At 38.6% G+C, this 23,655-nt stretch overlaps 1 protein-coding gene across 1 annotated transcript; it reads left to right on the top strand.

The window, feature by feature from the left end:
* The first annotated feature begins 1,888 nt into the window (after positions 1–1,888).
* On the top strand, positions 1,889–23,461 carry PRPF38A (pre-mRNA processing factor 38A). The gene is made up of 10 exons (XM_061186589.1): positions 1,889–2,032; positions 6,866–7,025; positions 8,591–8,712; positions 10,327–10,412; positions 16,781–16,891; positions 19,840–19,952; positions 20,572–20,598; positions 20,708–20,805; positions 21,235–21,283; positions 21,860–23,461. The coding sequence occupies exons 1-10, from the start codon at positions 1,903–1,905 to the stop codon at positions 21,900–21,902; spliced, it is 939 nt and encodes a 312-aa protein (XP_061042572.1). The 5' UTR covers positions 1,889–1,902; the 3' UTR covers positions 21,903–23,461.
* The last annotated feature ends 194 nt before the right edge of the window (positions 23,462–23,655 follow it).

The following is a 23,655-nucleotide window of genomic DNA, read 5'->3' as shown; positions in this document are numbered from 1 at the left end:
GTCCCAGTGTTATACAGGATAGCACAGACTTAATTCAAACCCAGAGCAGCTGGATTCCAATGACTGTGCTCTTAAGCACTTACCTTAGAACACCTTGTGTGAAAGTAGATAATGTTAATACATGTCTAAGACAGCTTGCTTCTGGTATGCTTATTACAATAAGGCAGGCTTCCCAGCCACTGACTGAAAGGTCAAATGGGCCTCAATTTCCTTACCCACAAAATGGGGATATTGGATTGGTGGAAAAGTTCATTCGGGAACTTCCATAAGATGTTACGGAAAACCCAAATGAACTTTTTGGCCAAACGAATAGAAACTTTCTTTTATTCAACCAATATTTATTAATCATCCATTCTGTGCCAGGCACTATTCTAGAATTACTGAGGATTAAGTGAGAAAAAGCAAAATGGTCAATTCACTTCCCCAGTGCATTTATGTGTAAGGGACAGTAATTCTTTTTTTTTTTTTAATAATTTGATGAATGTTATGAAACACATACAATTCACACAAAATTTTGCATTTAATTTCAGGGAATTCATAAACCTTCTAAAGTCCATATATTGCCCTTTGTTACATTAAAAACTGTTGCAGAGGGACTTCATAAACATGATCTCACACCAGAAACCTCCAATGGCATTCACAACCACCCAATACAGTAGGGAAGAGGGTACCACTTTTATAGATAACTAAAATCGAAAACTGCCATATCTGATCATTGCAATTTGGCAGGTAGTCCAAGATAAGAATCTCGCATCTCATGCCTCTAAGTCCAGTGCTTTTTCCAACTGTCAAAATAGAAGGCCTTTCTATCCCGGGGTTAGACTAGAGAAAGTAAAAGAGGTGCCATTACACTCTCCTCCTGGAAAGGTGGATGAGAGCCCAGCAGTTAAGAGCAGCTCTTCTGGGGAAAAAAAGACCTGGGTAGGAGCTCAGGCCGCTTAGTCACAAAAAGGGACTTAGACAAGTCTCTTTCTCTCTGGGAGCAACTGCTACATCCGTAAAATCGGGTAATAACTTCTGCTGCTCCGCCTTCCCTGTGGTGCTTGCTACATACACTACGCTGAAATGAGGAAAAGATGCGACTGCTTCACAAGGGCCATGCAGATGGAAGGTTCACATGGTTCAGATCATTACTGAGAGTCTCAGGGCGCTGAGGACAGGAGTGTTCACGCTTTTCTGTTGTGGGCTTTCGGTTTCCCCACTACAAGGGCGCAGTCCCCGGGAGAAAAGCTGTTAGAAATCGCAATGTGGAAAGTAAAACGTTCCTAACGGGCTTAGAACTGCCTGGCACTTAATAGGCGCTTAGTACATATCTGCTAAATGGATAATGGCTGAATGAGTCCACAGAGAACAAATTCCTCAGTCCCGCGGCTCAGATCCCTCTCCAGCCCGTGGGACTCCACTCACCGGGCGCCGCAGTTTGTTGGAGCTGGGCGCAAGCCCTCCGCTTCCCACCGTCCCCGCTTCAGGAGCTCGTGGAGCTGCAGCAAATCTACCTGCTCCAGGGGCACTCCTCGTACAGCTACCAGCCGCGTACCAGAGCCGAAGCGGGGGCCTCCCTAGAAATGGAAAGAAGGTGGAGAAAAAGAAATTTCCCGCCAACGCCGTAGCCCCGCCCCCAGGCTATCTCCACGTTCCGTCAGCAGCCAGCCCTTCCGCCCCGCCCATCTAAGGAGGGGACGCAGGACGTACATCCGTCAACGGGCAGAGGCCATCATTGATTCGGTACGCTGCGCCGTTCGCGCAAGAAAGTGCCCGACTCTAAAACATTTCCGGGTTCAAGATGGTCGCCCAAGCTATTTAGTGAGACTTCCTCCGTCCTTCTCCATTCCACTCCGGTTTTTTAACCTGGATGTGACGTCCTAAAGGACCCGACGGAAATAGAACGGAAGGCGGTCTAAAATGGCGAACCGTACTGTAAAAGATGCGCATAGCATCCACGGCACCAACCCTCAGTATCTGGTGGAGAAGATCATTCGGACGCGCATTTATGAGTCCAAATACTGGAAAGAGGAGTGCTTTGGCCTTACAGGTGAGCAAGAGCGCGCCGATCCCCCAGCCCCAACCCCGGTCGTCTTGTGGCCCAGTTCTCCAGACCAGTCCGATAGGACTGGCCCCCTGGGGGTGAGACTAGAGGGGAATCATTGACAGTCATTCAGAAAAATCTGAGCGCCTACTCTGTGCCTAGTCTTGTGTTGGGCTTTGGGAACACAGATGGATCTGATAGGACCTCATTCGGAAGGGTGTCACGTTGCGGTTCTTTCAGTCATTCCATGTTTAATGGTAACTTGCTGGGTTCCAAACAGTGTTAAGCACAGGGACCCTGAAGGTCTTAAAGGAATGTCAATATGCCTGAAGCCAATTCATGATCTTCCTATCCTCAAATCTGGACCATTTGCAGTATTTCCACATCCCAGTCCTAATATATGCTCTTCAGAGAAATCTTCCAGGTAGTCTTTGACCTTTGTTGAATTCTGGCTTCTCTTTTTGGAGCTGTGTTACCCCAGTGAACCATGGCTTTCTTTACTGTAAAATGAGCATAGTAATACCGAACTCAAAGGTCAAAGGGTTGTTTTAAGGATTAAATGAAATGTATAAAAAGTGTTTGGTATAATAAAAGGAATCCAGATCAGAAAAGAAGAAGTAAAGCTGTCACTGTTTGCAGATGACATGATACTATACATAGAGAATCCTAAAGATGCTACCAGAAAATCAATGAATTTGGTAAAGTAGCAGGATACAAAATTAATGCACAGAAATCTCTTGCATTCCTATACACTAATGATGAAAAATCTGAAAGAGAAATTAAGGAAACACTCCCATTTACCATTGCAACAAAAAGAATAAAAAACCTGGGAATAAACCTACCTAAGGAGACGAAAGACCTGTATGCAGAAAATTATAAGGCACTGATGAAAGAAATTAAAGATGATACAAACAGATGGAGAGATATACCGTGTTCTTGGATTGGAAGAATCAACATTGTGAAAATGACTGTACTACCCAAAGCAATGTACAGATTCAATGCAATCCCTATCAAACTACCACTGGCATTTTTCACAGAGCTAGAACAAAAAATTTCACAATTTGTATGGAAACACAAAAGACCCTGAATAGCCAAAGCAATCTTGAGAAAGAAAAATGGAGCTGGAGGAATCAGGCTCCCTACTTCAGACTATACTACAAAGCTACAGTCATCAAGATAGTATGGTACTGGCACAAAAACAAATATAGATCAATGGAACAGGATAGAAAGCCCAGAGATAAACCCACGCACATATGGTCACCTTATTTTTGATAAAGGAGGCAAGAATATACAATGGAGAAAAGACTTCCTCTTCAATAAGTGGTGCTGGGAAAACTGGACAGCTACATGTAAAAGAATGAAACTAGAACACTCCCTAACACCATACACAAAAATAAACTCAAAATGGATTAAAGACCTAAATGTAAGGCCAGACACTATAAAACTCTTAGAGGAAAACATAGGCAGAACACTCTATGACATAAATCACAGCAAGATCCTTTTTGACCCACCTCCTAGAGAAATGGAAATAAAAACAAAAATAAACAAATGGTACCTAATGAAACTTAAAAGCTTTTGCACAGCAAAGGAAAACATAAACAAGATGAAAAAAGTGTTTGGTATAGTTACAGCTATATGTTAATAAAAAGCACTCAGTGATCAGTGGTGGTGGTGGTGCTGTTACCATTGTTAACTACTCCTGTGCTGTTACTGCTCTGCCACCACCCTAGCTGTGTGTCCATGGACGAGTCATATTGTTTCTCTGAGTTGCCGTTAAATTTTGGAGTCATGTAAGGTTTACTTTGGGGGCTTTTTCTCATTCCATAGTTTTCTTCTTGGATGATCTCCGTACTACAGTTACCTCATATATATAGATGCCTTTAAATTTATCTCTGCAGCCCAAATCTCTCCCTGAGATCTAAGTCTCTGATTCCAAGGCATGCCAACTCCATATGTCCAAAAGTGAACTCATGACCTTTTTCCCCCCAACACTAGGTTATGTTCCCTTGTCATATTTTCATTGCATTCTGCATCTTCTTTCAACTACTGATCACACTTTCAATATTTTTTTTAATGCTTTCTGCCTTGCCTGACTGTAAACTCCATAAGAGTAGTCATTGTGTCCCTCTTCTTTATCCCTCTACCTGTATCTCTGGTACTTGGCACCTAACTATAAATTGCCAACTGTAATATGGAATGAATTAATATAGAATTTTTCCTAAGGGAACTTGGAGAAGTCTGATTTATAAAGTGATTTCCCATTAATAGTACCTAACATTTATTTATTTATTTATTATCTGTGTGTCAGGTAGGTATTAGCATTTGTTTGTATTATCTCATTTGATTCTTACTATAGCCCTTAACTTTGTACCTTTATTATCAAATTTGAACTGACAGGCTCAAAGAGAGGTGAAATGACTTGCCCTAGTTCACACAGCTAGTGTTTGATTTTTTTTTTTTAAATATTCATTTATTTATTTATTTGGCTGAGCCGGGTCTTAGTTGTGGCATGTGGGATCTAGTTCCCTGACCAGGGACCGATCCCAGGCCCCCTGCATTGGGAGTGTGGGGTCTTAACCACTGGACCACCAGGGAAGTCCCTAGTGTTTGATTTTTTTAAAAATTTTATTTATTTTTTTATACAGCAGGTTCTTATTAGTTATCTATTTTATACATATTAGTGTATGTATGTCAATCCCAATCTCCCAATTCATCACACCACCACGCCACCCCACCCCCTGCCGCTTTCCCCCCTTGGTGTCCATACGTTTGTTCTCTACATCTGTGTCTCTATTTCTGCCTTGCAAGTCAGTTCATCTGTACCATTTTTCTAGATTCCACATATATGCATTAATATACGATACTTGTTTTTCTCTTTCTGACTTACTTCAGTCCGTATGACAGTCTCTGGGTCCATCCACGTCTCTACAAATGATCCAATTTCGTTCCTTTTTATGGCTGAGTAATACTCCATTGTATATAGGTACCACATCTTCTTTATCCATTTGTTTGTCGATGGGCATTTAGGTTGCTTCCATGACCTGGCTATTGTAAATAGTGCTGTAGTGAACATTGGGGTGCATGTGTCTTTTTGAATTATGGTTTTCTCTGGATATATGCCCAGTAGTGGGATTGTTGGGTCATATGGTAATTCTATTTTTAGTTTTTTAAGGAACCTCCATACTGTTCTCCATAGTGGCTGTATCAATTTACATTCCCACCAACAGTACAAGAGGGTTCCCTTTTCTCCACACCCTCTTCAGCATTTGTTTGTAGATTTTCTGATGATGCCCATTCTAACCGGTATGAGGTAATACCTCATTGTAGTTTTGATTTTCATTTCTCTAATAATTAGTGATGTTGAGCATCTTTTCATGTGCTTCTTGCCCATTTTTATGTCTTCTTTGGAGAAATGTCTATTTAGGTCTTCTGCCCATTTTTTGATTGGGTTGTTTGTTTTTTTAATATTGAGCTGCATGAGCTGTTGATATATTTTGGAGATTAATCCTTTGTCAGTTGATTCGCTTGCAAATATTTTCTCCCATTCTGAGGGTGGTCTTTTCATCTTGTTTATAGTTTCTTTTGCTATGCAAAAGCTTTTAAGTTTCATTAGGTCCCATTTGTTTATTTTTGTTTTTATTTCCATTACTCTAGGAGGTGGGTCAAAAAAGATCTTGCTGTGATTTATGTCAAAGAGTGTTCTTCCTCTGTTTTCCTCTAAGAGTTTTATAGTGTCCAGTCTTTTTTTTTTTTTTTTAATTATTAGCACCTTTAATTATTATTTATTTATTTATTTATTTATTTGGCTGTGTTGGGTCTTCGTTTCTTGTGCGAGGGCTTCCTCTAGCTGCGGCAAGCAGGGGCCACTCTTCATCGCGGTGCACGGGCCTCTCACTATCGTGGCCTCTCTTGTTGCGGAGCACAGGCTCCAGATGCGCAGGCTCAGTAGTTGTGGCTCACGAGCCTAGTTGCTCCGCGACATGTGGGATCTTCCCAGACCAGGGCTCGAACCCGTGTCCCCTGCATTAGCAGGCAGATTCTCAACCACTGCGCCACCAGGGAAGCCCTATAGTGTCCAGTCTTACATTTAGGTCTTTAATCCATTTTGAGTTTATTTTTGTGTATGGTGTTAGGGAGTGTTGTAATTTCTTTCTTTTACCTGTAGCTGTCCAGTTTCCCAGCACCACTTATTGAAGAGACTGTCTTTTCTCCATTGTATATTTTTGCCTCCTTTTGTCATAGATTAGTTGACCATAGGTGCATGGGTTTATCTCTGTTCCATTGATCTGTATTTCCCTAGTGTTTGATTTTGACAACAGTATTAGAAGGTTATTATTCCCATTGTCTAGATGAAGTTTGCCCAAGGTTGTGTAGCTATTGAGGAGTTGTTTGTTTTGTTTCTTCTCTTAATCTGGCATTTTTTCTCCTAACATGATGCCAAGCACGGACTCTGAAGTTAGACTGCTTGGATTAAAACCCAGGCCCTGCCACTTTCTGGCTTTGGACCTTGAGCAAATCACTTAGTCTTTCTTAGCTCTCATTTTCCTAGCTGAAAACAAGGGCAATGCTAGAACTTACCTCCATGGCTTGTTGTGAAGATTAAATTAGATAATATGAAATGCTTAGCAGAGTACCTGTTATGTAATAATCTTTTATTGTATATTGGCTGCTGCTATTATTATTATTATTAATTATTATTATTACACTCTTGTTCTCCTTGTATTAAACTGTTAATTCAGGAGCACCAAACGTTGAACTAGCTTTAACTTCTCTCCACTTCAAACCTGGAAAAGCTTAGTCCTGATGTGTCTGAGATGCCACTCTGTTTTTGTTTTTTAGCTGAACTTGTAGTCGATAAAGCCATGGAGTTAAGATTTGTGGGTGGTGTCTATGGTGGCAACATAAAGCCAACTCCCTTTCTGTGTTTGACCTTGAAGATGCTTCAGATTCAACCCGAGAAGGATATCATTGTAGAGTTTATCAAAAATGAAGATTTCAAGTGAGTGAAATGTTTATTAGCTAATATAAAAACTTCAATTTCATGGTCCAGAATTTGGCTTTAGTTAAGAGGAGTGAAAACAGTGTATCTCATTTCCACAGAGTTCCACTCTAGGATTTTGCTCTTGAGCCTCTTGAGTTTGTGTTTCGTCTGTTTTGATTGTATTGACCTTCTCCTTCACTATCTCAGTCTTGATGGCTTTTCCCCCAAAAACAGTATTTCACAAACTCACTGAGCATATATTAAGCAGAAGTGAGTGCCTAATATGTTGGTAGCACTGAATGCTGAAGGATGAAGAAAACAACATAGTGTGGTAAACAAGAGGGAAACTTTGGTGTTAAATGTAGGTTCATGTCCAGACCCTGTTACTTATTAGCTGTAACCTTGAAGAAGTTACTTAATTTTCTAAATTTTACTTTATTTACCTATAAAATGAAACAGTAATACCAACTCAGGATAGATGTGAGGATTAAGGAAGACAGAACAGTAAACCTCCCAACACAGTGCCTGTTGCAGGGTATATGGCCCAAAAATATAAGCTGCTCTTATTATTTTATTATCCATTTTCAAGGAGCTCACAGACAAGTATAGGAGACAGACATAATAATAGATTATTATGTGCCACCTTCTATTCTAAAAAATTTAATATAATAATTTATTTAAACTTCACAAAAACCCTGTAAAATTATTATCCCTATTATATAGGGGAGGAAACTGAGGCACAGAGAGATTGATTTCCCCAAGGTCAAATGCTGGTAAGTGGCAAAGCTAGTTTCAGAGTCCATATCCTTTGCCACTCTATCTTGTTTGTCATATACAGAAACTGTTGAGTTTCAAATGCCTACTCTTTATGCAAGTGGAGATTTGAGTGGGTAGTTGGGATATAGGAGAAAGGGAAAAGAAAGGAATCTTACAAACATTAATGGCTAGAAAACAGCTAACTTTTATTAGGTACTTACTGTGTGCTATATGCTATGCTTAGCACCTTACATACATTTTTTACTTAATACACCAAGCCATCGAATTAAAGACTATCAGCTACATTTTATAAGGATTGAGAAAGCAAGTAAATTGCCCAGTGTTACAGAGTTAGTAAATAATGGAATCAGAATTTGAACCCAGATGACTTTGACTTTTTTCCATAACCAGCATTCTGCTTCCTAGCAACAATTTATATATTCATGTCTATGTAAATTGGTTGTATTGTTAGTAAATAAATCTTATACTTTCGGTTGTTAAATTTAGTATCTCATTTGATTCTTAAAATAATCCCATGAAGTAAATAGGTTGTATCTTAGTTTTACAGATGATATAATAGACCCTGAAAGTTGAGCAGCATATCCTAAGTAACCACAGCCAGTAAGTGGTAGAATGAGAACTTGAATACAGGTCTCCATATTTTAGCTATCTTTCTACTGCCCCATGCTGCTTCTAAAAATTTAGCTTTCTCATCTGCCAAAGAGAAGAAAGAACTTGTTTATCCACTACTGTCATGAGAAAAGCCAGTTGTAAAACTCAGGAACTTTTTAGGATGGCCTGTTGTTTCACTGTCATCTATCTGTCAGGTATGTCCGCATGTTGGGAGCACTTTACATGAGGTTGACGGGCACTGCAATTGATTGCTACAAGTACTTGGAGCCTCTATACAACGACTATAGAAAAATCAAGAGCCAGAACCGAAATGGAGGTGAGTATGGTGCCAGGTGTCTAGACCTTCATCCCTGAGCCAGTTTTTATTTCACCAGTATCTGTAGTGTCACATTGTCACATACATTGTGAGTGTTGCTCTTAATCCAGATTGTTACTGTCTTCAGTCAGGTCCTCCTTCTCTCTCATGGGGAGTAGTACTCCATTAGACTACTAGCTTCCTTTCGACCTTACCCAGTCTGCCCATCTGCCTGTCTTTCCAACTGCATCTCATGTTAATCCTTGCTTTGCATCATGTACTCCATCCCATAAAGATCTAGCTCCTGAATGACCTTCGCTGTAAAATCCTTCTCCAGACCTCCCAGACAAGGTTAGTTTTCCATACATTACACCTTCACAGTTCTTTCTACTGGCCTCTCTTGTACGATACTTCACCCTGCAGTATATAGACTGTACTCATACTTATGTAGGAATCCCACTGAAAAATAATAAGTGTATCCAGGAGGGGCAGCTCCATACCTTTTACAAAGAGGCACATTTTGTCGTAAAATGGGATTCAGGGAATGCAGTCAGAACTTTTTCTCACTTAGTATCATAACAAGATTAGTAGCATTTGCCTTTACCGTCTACATATTACACTAAGGAGTAGAAGTTAAGAATTTGGTATTATTCTTTAAACTTTTATTAACTTATTCATTCATTGAATAAATACATATTAGGTGTCAATGTTATGGCAGGTACTATGCTATGTACTGGAAATAATATGGTGAACAAATGGACATGGTCATGGCCATCATGAAATTACTTAGTTATGACTATATTATGTTAAACTAAGATAGGGTTTTTAAACCTAGTGACAATTTGGGCCAGATATTTCTTCGTTGTGGGGAGCTGTCCAGTGCATCATAGGATGTTTAGTAGCATCCCTGGCTTCTACCCACTAGAGCACCCCATAGTTGCAGGGGGCAACACCACTGAACTAAGAACTAAGAACCACTGAACTAATGTAATGTTTACCATAGACATTCTAAAAAGCTATTGCTCCACTTACCATATAAGATACATGATTCTTAAAAATAGCAAATCACTATGTTGTACACCTGGAACTAATATAATGTTGTAAGTCAATTATACATCAATTTAAAAAAAGTTTGCTGACCCATGCAGGGGAAAAGATACATATTCTATATTCAGGAACTTAGTGGGTTCACATGAGAAATTGCACTTGAGTTATAAGTTTTATTCATGAACATTACCCCATTACAATTCAGGACTCTTTGTGCTTGTTTTTGTGTTTGTCTCTCCTGCTAATTGGGACAGCTTCATTCATCCCTTTATCCCCAGCTCCTAGAAGAGGCATGGCACATAAATGGCCTCAGTAAAAGGGAGTTGAATGAATAAAGATAGGTGGTGATGACAAGAATATGAAAGGCTGTAGTTTGAGCCCAGGTTTGACAGTAGTCCCTTCAGTGTAACTGCCACACTGCAATAGCTTTATTAGCGAATGTGCAGGCAAAGGGAAGCTGCAGAGAATTCACACTTTCTATACCAAGTACGCTGTTAGATATCTTACATAAAGAGTCTTACACTTCTTTTACTTTTTGGCTATTTAAATTTATTTCCAAGTTACTTGAGCCTATGATTTTTCTTTCAGAGTTTGAACTGATGCATGTGGATGAATTTATTGATGAACTACTGCACAGTGAGAGAGTCTGTGATATCATTCTGCCCCGGCTACAGGTAAGAGATAAAGGTCATACACACACAATACACAGTACACAATAAAATGTGTGTAAAGATCTCTTTACACGCATACATGATAAAACACCATGGAGCTCAGAATCTTTTTTTTTTAATTGAAGTATAGTTGATGTACAGTATTATGTAAATTATAGGTATACAGTATAGTGATTTATAATTTTTAAGGGTTCTACTCCATTTATAGTTATTATAAAATACTGGCTATATTCCCTGCATTGTACAGTATATCCTTAGAGTTTATTGTATACCTAATAGTTTGTTCCTCTTAATTCCCTCCCCCCTTCCCTCTCCCCTCTGGTAACCACTAGTTTGTTCTCTATATTTGTGAGTCTGCTTCTTTGTTACATTTACTAGTTTGTTGTATTTTTTAGATTCTACATATAAGTGATATCATACAGTATTTGTCTTTCTCTGTCTGATTTATTTCACTTAGAATAATATCCTCTAATACTGTATAGCACAGGAAACTGTGCTCAAAACTCTGTAATAACCTAAATGGGAAAAGAATTTGAAAAAGAATAGATACAAGTATATGTATAACTGAACCACTTTACTGTACAGCTGAATCATTTTACTGTACACTGTACCGTACTATACCCCATTATGAAATAAAAATTTTTAAATAAATAAATAATTTTAAAATAATAATAATATCCCCCAAGTCCATCCATGTTGCTGCAAATGGCAAAATTTCATTCTTTTTTATGGCTGAGTAGTATTCCATTGTATATATATACTACATTTTCTTTTTTGTTCCAAATATACATATATTATTATATTTCTTTATAAAAAATTAATGTAATTATGACAATATACTTTAGTTTTTTTTTTTAAATTTTTATTGGAGTATAGTTGATTTACAAGGTTGTATTAGTTTCAGGTGTACAGTAAAGTGAATCAGTTATACATATATTCACTCTTTTTTAGATTCTTTTCCCATATAGGTCATTACAGAGTATTGACTAGAGTTCCCTGTGCTATACAGTAGGTCCTTATTAGTTATCTATTTTATATATAATAGTGTGTATATGTCAATCCCAATCTCCCAATTTATCTCTCCCCCCTCTTCCCCCTCTGCTAACCATAAGTTTGTTTTCTGCATCTGTGACTCTATTTCTGTTTTGTAAATCAGTTCATTTTTACCATTTTTTTAAGATTCCACATATAAGTGATATCGTATATTTGTCTTTCTCTGTCTGACGGACTTCACTCAGTATGACAATCTCTAGGTCCATCCATGTTGCTGCAAGTGGCATTATTTTGTTCTTTTTAATGGCTGAGTAATATTCCATTGTATATATGTACCACATCTTCTTTATCCATTCATCTGTTGACGGACACTTAGGTTGCTTCCATGTCTTGGCAATTGTAAATAATACTTCTATGAACATTGGTGTGCATGTATCTTTTCAAATTAGTGGTTTTGGGTTTTTTTGGGTATTTACCCAGGAGTGGAATTGCTGAGTCATATGGTAGTTCTGTTTTTATTTTTTTTGAGAAACCTCCATAATGTTTTCCACGGTGGCCGCACCAATTTACATTCCCACCGATACTATATGAGGGTTCCCTTTTCTCCACATCCTCGCCAACATTTGTTATTTGCATTTTTTGTGATGATAGCCATTCTGACAAGTGTGAGGTGATATCTCATTGTGGCTTTTTTGATTTGCATTTCCCTGATGATTAGTGATGTTGAACATCTTTTCATTTGCCTGTTGGCCATCTGCATGTCCCCTTTGGAAAAATATCTATTTAATTCTTCTGTCCATTTTTTTAAATGGGGTTGTTTGCTTTTTTCTTATGGTCCTCCTAATAAGCAGTCTTCATGTCTATGAGAAAGATAGGAGATTGGGAGTGAGAAGAAAACAGAAAAAGTGATTGAAGGGTAGGGCTTTAAAAGTGAATAACAAGAAAATTTTGTTCTTTAAAATGTTATATTAAGGAGATTGTAGTAGAGTAGGTTTTTAAGCTTTGTGAGCAGCTTTTTTTTCAAATTGATCTTCATATAAAAATCTAGGATATAAAACAGATGAAAGGAAGGTCAGGAATGGGAGACTGACCCACCTTAAATATCATCTTTATCGTCTTACCTCCCTTTCCTAGTGAGAAATGATTGTCCGTGAAGCATCTTTCAAGAATGAGTCTTACAGCATATGATTTTAAAAATAATATTGTAAAATACAAAGAGAAAACAGATATAGTAGGTAGCCTAAAGAGAAAGGGAATGGTCTATAGTGGAGAGTTGAAATTTATCCATGTTGTTGCACGTTTCAATAGTTTTTTATTTCATTTGTTGCTGAATAGTATTCCATTGTATGGATGTACCACAATTTGTTTACCCATTCATCTGTTTATGCGGAATTGCAGGGTACAAGGTCAATGTACAAAAATCGGTTGTATTTCTGTACACTAGCTATAAACAACTGGAATTTGAATTTTTGCTAAAAAGATACCATTTACAACAGTATCAAAAAATTTAAAATAAGGATAATTTTGTCAAAAGATGTGTAAGACTTAAAACTATAAAACATTGCATTACTGATGGAAATTAAAGAAGACTTAAGTAAATGGAGATATATTATGTCCATGGTATATTTTATACCGTGACTTAGAATTGTTAAGTTGTCAATTCTCCCAAATTAGTCTGTAGATTCAATTCAGTTCCAATCAAAATCCAAATAAAATTTGATATAACTTGACAAACTGATTCTCAAATTTATATGAATATGCAGAGGACCTAGAATATCCAAAACAACTTTGAAAAAGAACAAATTAGGAGGACAAACACTACCTGATTCCAAGACAGTGTTGTGTTGGCATAAAGCTAGACAAGTAGATAAATGGAACAAAGTAAAGGGACCAGAAATAAGTGTACATATATATGGTCAGTTGGTTTTCTACAGAGATGTTAGGGCAATACAGTTGAGAAAGGATAATCTTTTCCACAAATGGTGCTAAAACAGTTGAATAGCCATATGGAAACCAATGAATCTCTACCCTTAGCTCATAAACTTGAAGGGGATAATAGTCTCATAAAAGCTAAGAGTATAACATAAAGAAGAAAAACGTAGGTGAAAATCTTAGTGACCTTGGGTTTGACAAATTCCTATAATAAGACATAAAACCATGATTTATTAAAAATTAATAAATTGACCTTTATAAAAATTAAAAACTTGCCTTTCAAAAGACACTATTACAGAACTAAAAAGGCAGGCCACAGACTGGAAGAATATATTTGCGCAACATATATCCACCAAAGTTCTTGAATCTATACTATATAAAGGACTCTTGAACTGAGTAACAACTCGGTGGACAAATGAACAAAAGATTCTAATAGACATTTTACCAAAGAAAATATATAGTTGGCCAATAGCACATAAAAAGTTGTTCCATACCGTTAATCATTATGGAAATGCAAATTAAAGGCACAGTAATATACACTACATACCTAGTAGAATGTGTAAAATCAGACTGACCCTATCAGGTGTTGGCGAGGATGTGGAGGAACTGGAAGTCTCCATATCCTATTGGTGACAATATAAAATGGTACAACCTCTTTGGAAAAGTTTGCCAGTTTCTTAAGAAGTTAACCATACAATCCAGCTATTCCACTTCTAGGTTATTTACTCGAGAAATGAAAGCACATGTCCACACAAAGACATAAGCACAGATAATCATAACAGTTTTATTTGTAATGGCCAGAAACTGGAAACAGCCCAAATGTCTATCAAGTGAATGGATACAGATTGTGATGTGTCCATACATTGGTACTACTCAGCAGCAAAAATGAACTATGGATACACAACAGCGTGGATGAATCACAAATTGTGCTGAGTGAAAAAAGACAAAAAACTGTATGTACTGTATAATTCCTTTCTAATAAATGTAAACTATAGTGACAAAAAGGAACAGTGGTTGCCTAGGTGCAGGGTAAGGGAGTGGGGAGGAAAGGGAATGAGAAATCACAAAGGAGCACAAGTAAACTGTTGGGTGGGGTGGATATATCCATTATATTGATGTAATGGCTTATAGTTGTATACAGTACAACTCAACACTCATCAAATTGTATACTTTAAAAATGTACAGTTTATTGTGTATTGATTATACCTCAATGAAACTATAAAATGTATTGCAAAAGTCATTGGAATACCTGTAGAAGAAGGGTCTTTTGCTCTTAGTGCTCTACTATTCTCTTATTCTGATGTCTATGTAAGAATCAGCAGCATTAATGAAAGGGTCGCAGAAACAGTGTTTAAGATGGGGGATGGGAGCAAATTCTTAAGTTTTAAGCAACCACAGAAACCCAAACTGGGAGGATCCAGAACTTCAGGTCTCTTTTTTGATCCTACTGCAGCTCAGTAATTCTGAAGCAATTTGCTGTGTCCCACCTGCTTTGAGGTGCTCATTTCCTTGCTAGATATAAACTATAAGGAATAATTTAAAGATCAAAGGTCACATAGTATATGATTCTCTTTATACGGTATATTCAGACTAGGCAAATACATAGAGACAAAGCAGATGCGCGGTTACCAGTGGATTCAGGGAAGGGGGAATGAGGAGTGATTCCTTAATAGGTATGGGGTGTTTTTCTGGTGTGATGAGAAAGTTTTTAAACTAGTGAGAGGTGGTGATGGAATAGCATTGAATTTTATACTTTAAAATTGTTAATTGTGTATTATGTGAATTTCACCTCAATAAAAAACAGATCAAAGGGATCTGAAAAAGTTCAAAGTAGAGAATAGAATGGATTACAGATACATAATAAATGGGTCAGGTAAATTTGCTCAAGGCAGCAAACCAGATGGATAAAGGTAGTTGGTAGATGAGTGCTCACAGTTAAATGCAATGAACCACTCTTCCTCCACAGTGACTCAGTTACAGAAAATCCTAGAAAATAATTCTGAAAATTATTTCTCCTTTTCCATATTGGCTACTGTAGACTGTGTAGTGAAAAGAATGACATTTCAAATCTGAAAACCTGATTTCAGGGCCCAATTCTCACATTTATTATCCTTAGCTGCTACTATTATTTTTAGAAATACTGCAAGAAATGGAATACTCTGAAGTGCAGTCAGTTGTAACTAAGGGTTCCAATGCTCAGTCATCTCTAAGCAAGCATATTGATGCAAATGAGGTAGTCTGCCTGGAGGCTAGAAGGAAAGACCACAAAGCAACCCTCACTGAGGAGAGAGAAATTGAAATATGACTGATACCTGTTATATCACCAAGAGGTGTGTTCTGGTGTGGGCCTATGTCCTGGATGAAATGACCCTTAAGACCACCTTCTGCTTTGATTTCTGTTCCTATTAAGCAACTCATAGGGCATCAATTTAGCTTCTCATGTGCCCTGACATTGGCAAGGAGTTGCTCTGGAATGAATTCTAATTTTGTCAAACACAAATACTGTAAGTTAATACATTGACTTCAGTCACTTCCAAGTCTGGTGAACATTAGGGATTCTAGACGCCCTGTCTGATGCAGTCCTAGATCCCAGACTGTGGTGATCCTTTCCAAGGAGCCCTTTTTCAAGGGATTGACTTCACTAAATGGCATCTTTGTCTCATTTCTCCTAATCTTTATAGAATTTTGTTAGTGATGAGTGAGAGCAAAATAGAGAACAAATGTTACTGTTTATTTTAGGGCCATCCAATGATCTTTATGTCCTTGGCACAAAAAATGGTAAGGGGTCTTATGACCCAGCCAGTCCATTTGTCAGTTTTAAACTCACCTTTGCCTTTCAGGTCCTTAGACACTCAGTAAGGACTGCTAAGCCACATCTTAGAAGAAATGGAACCAGGAGATGGATTGTTTATATCCTGAGCCTTGTTCAAAATGCATGACTGTAGACAGCTCCCCTAAATCCTGGGTCTAGTCGAGAGTTGGTGCTACTTCAGAGCAGGACCCAAACCCCCAAACTGGGCTGAGTCTCAATGGATCTCTTGGGTTATATTCTGGTCTGAGCCTCTCCTGGCAGAACTACCAGCCAACACAGTCTCAAACTATTGGCCCTTGTGTGTGAAGCCCATATTTTTTATTCAAGGGTATACCTATACTGATTGATATTCTAGAGACCTTAGAATATAAGATCACAGGGAATAGAGGCAATAGAAAAGTGATGCTCTCTTCCACTTTGTATTTATCTCTTTACAGGGGAACTTAAAAAAATATATAGATTCCAGGTATGCTAAACTCCTTAGGAAAATCTTGAACTGTCTAGGATGTCTTTGAAATGAAATTGCCTCACCTCCTGCACCACAGGTTCTCTGTCACTCCCAGAAGCCCAGTGTTGCAGCTTCAGGACATAGAGGAGATAGCAAGCCCCCCAACTCTCACTGTGTTCTCTGTAGAAACGCTATGTGCTAGAGGAAGCTGAGCAACTGGAGCCTCGGGTTAGCGCTCTAGAAGAGGACATGGATGACGTGGAGTCCAGCGAAGAGGAGGAAGAAGAGGATGAGAAGGTCAGACACCTGGGAGCTTAAGGGTTGGAGGAGGGAAAGTTACAGGGAATGGGAATGGTCTTGTTTTGTTTTCAAACTTTAATTTTTAACTTTCTTCAACCAAAAAATGCAATATGTAGTCATTAAGAGTATAGGATTTAGAGTTAAATAGACCTTGATCCATATCTCAGCTTTGCTGTTTACTAGCGGTATAATCTTGTGCAAATTACATAATCACCATTTTCTCTTCTATAAAGCAAGGATTATGATACCTTTCTTTTAGGACTGTTGTGAGCATTAAATGAAATGATATACATAAAGCCATTAGCTTTGGGACATAATTGCCTAATAAGTGGTAGCTATTAAAATAAATACTTGGGACAAAAACAATACTGTTCATAATTGAATGCATACTAAGGAGTAATCCTAGTTTAGGGGAAAAAACCCACCTACTGCATGGTCATGTTCTTTCACTACCTGTTCAAATGCTGAAAAGTTGAAAACAAGCAAGCTGTCAGGGAGCAGTCAGGTAAACTATTATATCAATTCAACAGACTATTAGGCCGCCATTAAAAGTATTATGAGAAGTATATGATAGGGACTTCCCTGGCAGTCCAGTGGTTAAGACTCCACGCATCCACTGCAGGGGGCGCGGGTTCGATCCCTGGTCGGGGAACTAAGATCTGGCATAACGTGTAGTGTGGCTGAAAGAAAAAAAAGTATATGATAATGTGGAAATGCTTGTGGTAAGTTAAAAAAAAAAAAAGGATCTAAAACATTTGTGATTAAAATTATAAGAATATGTATAGAAAAAGGCTGGGGGAAATACAAGAAATTCTGGCCTATGGATACTGAGACAGTGTACATGGAAGTGTAGCTCTGAGCTAGTAGGCTCCATTTAAGTTAAGTGCTAAAGGAAGCGCAATCATTCATGAATTGAAAGCCAGGCAAGACTGAGGTGCTTTTCTGTGGTGAGAGGACCAAAAGTAGGCATTCTTTTTTTTTTTTTTTTAATAATTTTAATTACTCCTTTTTTTTTTCACTTGATTGATTGACTGATTGGCTGTGTTGGGTCTTCATTTCTGTGCGAGGGCTTTCTCTAGTTGCGGTAAGCGGGGGCCACTCTTCATCGCGGTGCGCGGGCCTCTCACTATCGCGGCCTCTCTTGTTGCGGAGCACAGGTTCCAGACGCGCAGGCTCAGTAGTTGTGGCTCACGGGCCCAGTTGCTCCGCGGCATGTGGGATCTTCCCAGACCAGGGCTCGAACCCGTGTCCCCTGCATTGGCAGGCAGATTCTCAACCACTGCGCCACCAGGGAAGCCCTTTTTTTTTTTTTTAATGGAAAATTTAATCGCATACCAAAGTGGAGAGAATGTGCCTCCATCTACCCATCACCTAGCTTCAACAGTGATCAACTCAGCTGTTTTGTTTCCTCCACATCTCTACCCAGTTGTCCCCTATCAGTTACCTTGAAGCAGATCACGATCATATATTTCATAATATATGAAGCAGCAGCCATCATATATTTCATAATATTTCAGAAAAGACAAGGGCCCCTTTTTTAAGCAAAACCATATACCATCATCACCCCCCTAATGAACAATGATGCCTTAATCTCATTAAATATTCAGTGTTCACATTTCCCCAGCTATCCTACATTTTTAATAGTCTGAACTAGTATTCAAACAAGGTCCATAAATTCTAACTGGTTCATCTTGTAGTCTGTCAATTCCATCCATTGTTAATTTTTCCTCTTGCAGATTTTAAATATATCAGGTCATAACATTCTGTACAAATTCTCACAATCTGTATTTGTGTGATTGTGTCCCTGTGGTGTCACTTAACATGTTCATTTGTCCCGTGTATTTTCTGTAAACTAGTTCTTGAGTCTAGAGGCTTTAATTGGATTTGGGGTTTTTATCCCCTTTGGAGTAGAGCAACACTACTTCATAGGTAATAGTGTATACTGCCCCCAGGATGAGCCAAGTCTGGCTGTCTCTCTTTTTGTAATATTAGGAGCCACTGATGATCTTTGCCTAGATCCATTAGGGGTTGTAAAATGGTGATATTCTAATTATTTCTTCATCATTTGTTACCTGTAACACTGCTATAAAGAGAAACCTCCCAAATCAACATTTAGTTTTTCATAGGTACAGTTTATATAAGAAAGGTAAGATAAATTATTGGATTATTTCCCTGTATCAGTTTTTAAAATAATGAGTTGATTTGATAGTATCCTCCCAAGGAGGAAAGCTCTTTTGCCCTTGGTAACATTGTGAGTTCATGGATTTAAGCATATTTGGTGTGTTTTGGACCATTATTGTCCTTGTTGATGCTCAAATTGTCCCATATTTGGCCAGTGGGGGCCCCTCAACTCGACTTGTGAGACTTTTTGATACAATCATAGTAGTCTCAGCCCCTTGCTTTCTGATATATGTTCTAGTCATGTCTTGTTACCTTCTAGCCTGGACCTAGAATTAGCCAGTTTTCCAAGAAGCCCTTGGTTGCATTAATTGGGATATGATATTTAGAGACCACAGTCTGGGCTCATTTCTACAGGTGTTTCTAGGACTTTACAGTTAACAAAGCTAGGGGAAACATTTTTTTACGCTTCAAGTACACTATGAGTTTGTACTTAATCTTATCGATCTTACGTCTGCATCTCTTTTCTTTCACATTGGACATCCATCTTAAGAAGATAAGCATACTTACTTACCTCTCACTACTCTTACATAGTCCCAGAATAACGGTACCAGCACTAGAACAATAATGGGATTATTAGAAACATTTAAAAAAATTTTTTATTTGCTTTTTTTTGTCCTTAGGGTTATCCATGTATTCAAATTACTGTTTTAAAGTCACTTGGAGGTGGAATTTGGGACGGGATGGGGAGGAGAGTGTAAACTGTGTTCCTAGATGGCTGTCTATAAGCCTGTGCTCATCACTGACCCATTCTATCTCTTTTCCAGTTGGAAAGAGTGCCGTCACCTGATCACCGCCGGAGAAGCTACCGAGACTTGGACAAGCCCCGGCGCTCTCCCACACTACGCTATCGGAGGAGTAGGAGTCGGTCTCCCAGAAGGTTAAGGCCCTAGTCATTGGCCTCTTCCAGGGAGACATTAAGCACTGTAGCGTAGAAGTTTGGACTTCATGGAAGGAAAAATGCCAGCCTATGGGGAATGTCTGCTTGTCAATGTATCAGTTGCTACAAAACAACCACTCACAAAACCTCAGTGGCAGACATTTATTTAGTTCACAGGTCTGTGGTCAGTGGTTTAAGCTGGGCTTAGATAGGAGGTTTTCTGAGTACAAGCTGTGTCCCTCATCTGGTGCAGTCAGTTGTCTTTCGGCTAGTATAGGATGGCCTTAGCTAGGGTGACTGGGGCAGCTCATCTCTTCTCTGTGTGTGCCACATTCTAGGCGAGGTTAGGCCTGTTCCCATGGCAGTGGCAGAATACAAGAGCAAACAAGCCCAACTATGCAAGTATCTTTCTAGTATCTGCTTGCATCACATGTACAAGTATCCCACTGGCCAAAGCAAGTCACGTGGCCAATCCCAGACTTGGAGTCAGAGGGTATTAAAGTTACATGACAAAGGACATGGATAACAGAGTTGGGTGAAGAATTGGGGTAATTTTTGCAATTTACGATATCCAGTGCACCTACTGAAGTTCTTCTTTCTCATTTTTCTTTCCGTATAGGCGGAGTCGGTCTCCCAAAAGAAGGAGGTAGGCCTTTAGTCACTTGTGATGAAGGATAGGGATTTGGGGAGGGGGATGCTGTTGTTGTGTTTATACTGTCAGACAGATATGGGAGTCTGACCAGTCATTTCCACAGCCCCTCCCCTCGCCGAGAAAGGCATCGGAGCAAGAGTCCAAGACGTCATCGCAGCAGGTCCCGAGACAGACGGCATAGATCCCGCTCCAAGTCCCCAGGTATAGCATTTGGGCCTTTTGCTATTGGTTGTCTTAAAGAAATGTAATAGGAGCAATGAGCCTCCTGCAGTACAGTAGTACCTTACTTTATTATTGTCTAGAAAAAAAGGAAGTGGATATAGAATTTGAAAATTAGAGTTCACATCTTAACTGTCACTTACCAGCTTTGTTGATAGGAGGATGTGCTTCAGTTTTTTCATCTGAAATTATAGGAGTAAGACTTAACAGATTAGTGGTAAATACCCAATGTGTATTTTTGAAATTTAGCCATAAAGCCTTGTGAATACATATGAAGTGAGTTCAGTTCTCCGCTACCAACAGTGTCCCTACCATAGGCCAAAAAATATTAAGCCAATGAAAGGAATTGGGAGAAATGACAGTGGAGGAATAGGAGGGTAGAATCTCATTCAATAGCCTTTTCTTCCCCAGGTCATCACCGTAGTCACAGACACAGGAGCCACTCAAAGTCTCCTGAAAGGTATGGATTAACCTCTATTTTGACTTAAGAATTTCACTCTTTATTCAGAAATTAAAGTCCCAATTACAACTAAGGTGGACCTGAAATTTTCTTGTATTGATGGAGATACTCAGGAATTCTCCTTAATTACAGGACAAAGTTGGGCTGTTGCCCTTAAAATTACTAGAATTATATATACTGTGTTTTGTTTTTCCTTTGTAGTATTGCAGCTTTCGATAAAGGCATGAGCTTTAATCTCAGGAGACCTGGGGTTCAGTCCCAACTTTTAACACTTAACAGTTGAGTGACATTGGACAAGTCACTTTCATTTGATAAACTCTTATTAGAAACTTCTATATGCTATACACTGTTAGGTGCACTCAATCTCTCAGAGGTCATTTCCTCAATGGTAAATTTTGGAGAATAATGCCTAACTCGGAGTTACTCTTAAACATAAAAACACCAAGTATATTTATGAATGTTGCGTATCATCTCTGTCCCCATCAGTGTTAGCATATCCCAGTCTTCCTCAAAAGTCCTTGCCCAGGTTCCCAAACAGCTGTTAAATTTAATGATTTGTATGTGTTGCCATTTCAGATCTAAGAAAAGCCACAAGAAGAGCCGGAGAGGGAATGAGTAACGGACTCAGTTTGGTTTTAGTCCAAGTGGCCTTCTGTGGAGATAAAGGCATCTGTCTATGTGGAAGAATGAAGATCTACTCCCCAGGCAGCTATGAGAATATTCTGGATTTTTTTTTTTTTTTTTTACCAAAAGTTTCTTCACTTTTTCTTTTTTAAATGAAAGAGGTGCTGAGTTTTGTATCTTGTTTTGAAACATAATCCACATGTTTGTTTGAGAGATAATGCTTCCTAAGGGCTGCTTTTGACCTTTGTACAACCAACCTTGTTTGCACTCAAATTTATGAGGGCAGAATGGATTGGAACAGAAGGTATGAAACAAGGGGAGGATGTGGCCACCTGGTGACCCTCTTGTTATTAAATTTGACACACCCATTTCCTGTTTTTCTGTGGTTTAGTTTGGGTTTACACTGTGATTAGAACTGTTCTGAGAATCCTGAGATTTGTGCTGCTGCTTGCTGTACCGTTAAAAAACCAAGTCAGTAAAATATATTAGCTCCAAGTTTTATTTCTAGCAGCAGCAAGTGGTAATAAACATGAAAACTGACTGGTTAGCAGCAGCTTTATAAGAATGAATTCAGTTGTAAGGCTTCTTCTGGATCATTTAACAGTTGCACTGAATGTTCAACAAACAGTAAAACTTAACACTTTTTATATAGCATTCTTCCACAGAGTTGTTTCTTCTTCCCCACAGCCTTGAATTCCAGATTAAGGTGCTCAGCGCCTTTATACTATGGGCATTGACATTATCAAATCTAGGCAGTAGTAGTAGGGCAACTAGGTTGAAAAAATTTGATGGAGAGAAAAGTATCTAATGCCACTCAGGGTTTTAACCTGAGTTGCTGGACAATAGCACCATTCACATAACCATAAAATACAGCAAGGAAGAGACCAGGTTTTAGAGGGGTAGGTAGTGAGAGTTGTGGTAGTAGTGAAAATGATGCATTCAGTTTAACTTGAAGTTTAATTTGAGACAGCTAAGGTATATCTAGATAAAGCCCAGACATCGTAAATAAGAGCATAGTGATCCAACCCTGAATTGACAATGTTTAGGTAATTGTGGAAAGTGTAAAATTGAATGCAGTGCCCAGGGAGATGTGTGTATATGTAAGAAAAGCCAGTAACAGAATCATAGGCAACACCAACACTGTTGAGGAAGAAGTGCAAACACCGATTGAAAACTGAAATGAATCAGTCAGAAAGGTAGAGGAAATAGAGTGGGTTTAGAAGCTAAGGACACAGAAGTAAAATAAGGACTGAATAGTGTCCACGGGTATTGATAATCAAGAGGGTGTTGGGGTCTTTGCTAGAAGAGTTCTGTCTACCTGTTCTTACCTTTCCTCCTTTAAAAAGGAAAGAATGATCAAATGATTTCCAGCAGCTCTGTCCTTGGCAAGAATTGTGAAGACCAACTGCCTCACAGGATCCAGTTTCTTGGGAAGTCATATCTGGTCATAGGATAAACATCCTATTGCTTGCTGTTGAACTTAAGGACTTCTGCATCAATATTAAAGCATTTTGGGATCATATTTGAGATTTCATGTTCTTCACTGATTGCTCTCCTGATAATATCTGAGCTAATAAATGTTGTCCATAAGAGCTATTATGGTTCATCATACAACTATATATAGGACTGCCTTTAAAAATTAAATATAAGCACCTCTATTTGTATCTGCTATAGAGTCCTAGCGGTTATTTCTTTATCAAAGTGTTCTAAATGGAAAGAAATGTATGCTGGCTGAATGACCTTTGGAC

This window comes from Eubalaena glacialis, chromosome 3 (assembly GCF_028564815.1).
Source record: "Eubalaena glacialis isolate mEubGla1 chromosome 3, mEubGla1.1.hap2.+ XY, whole genome shotgun sequence".
Taxonomy (NCBI): Eukaryota; Metazoa; Chordata; class Mammalia; order Artiodactyla; family Balaenidae; genus Eubalaena; species Eubalaena glacialis.
This window is presented reverse-complemented; position numbering and strand designations above follow the sequence as displayed.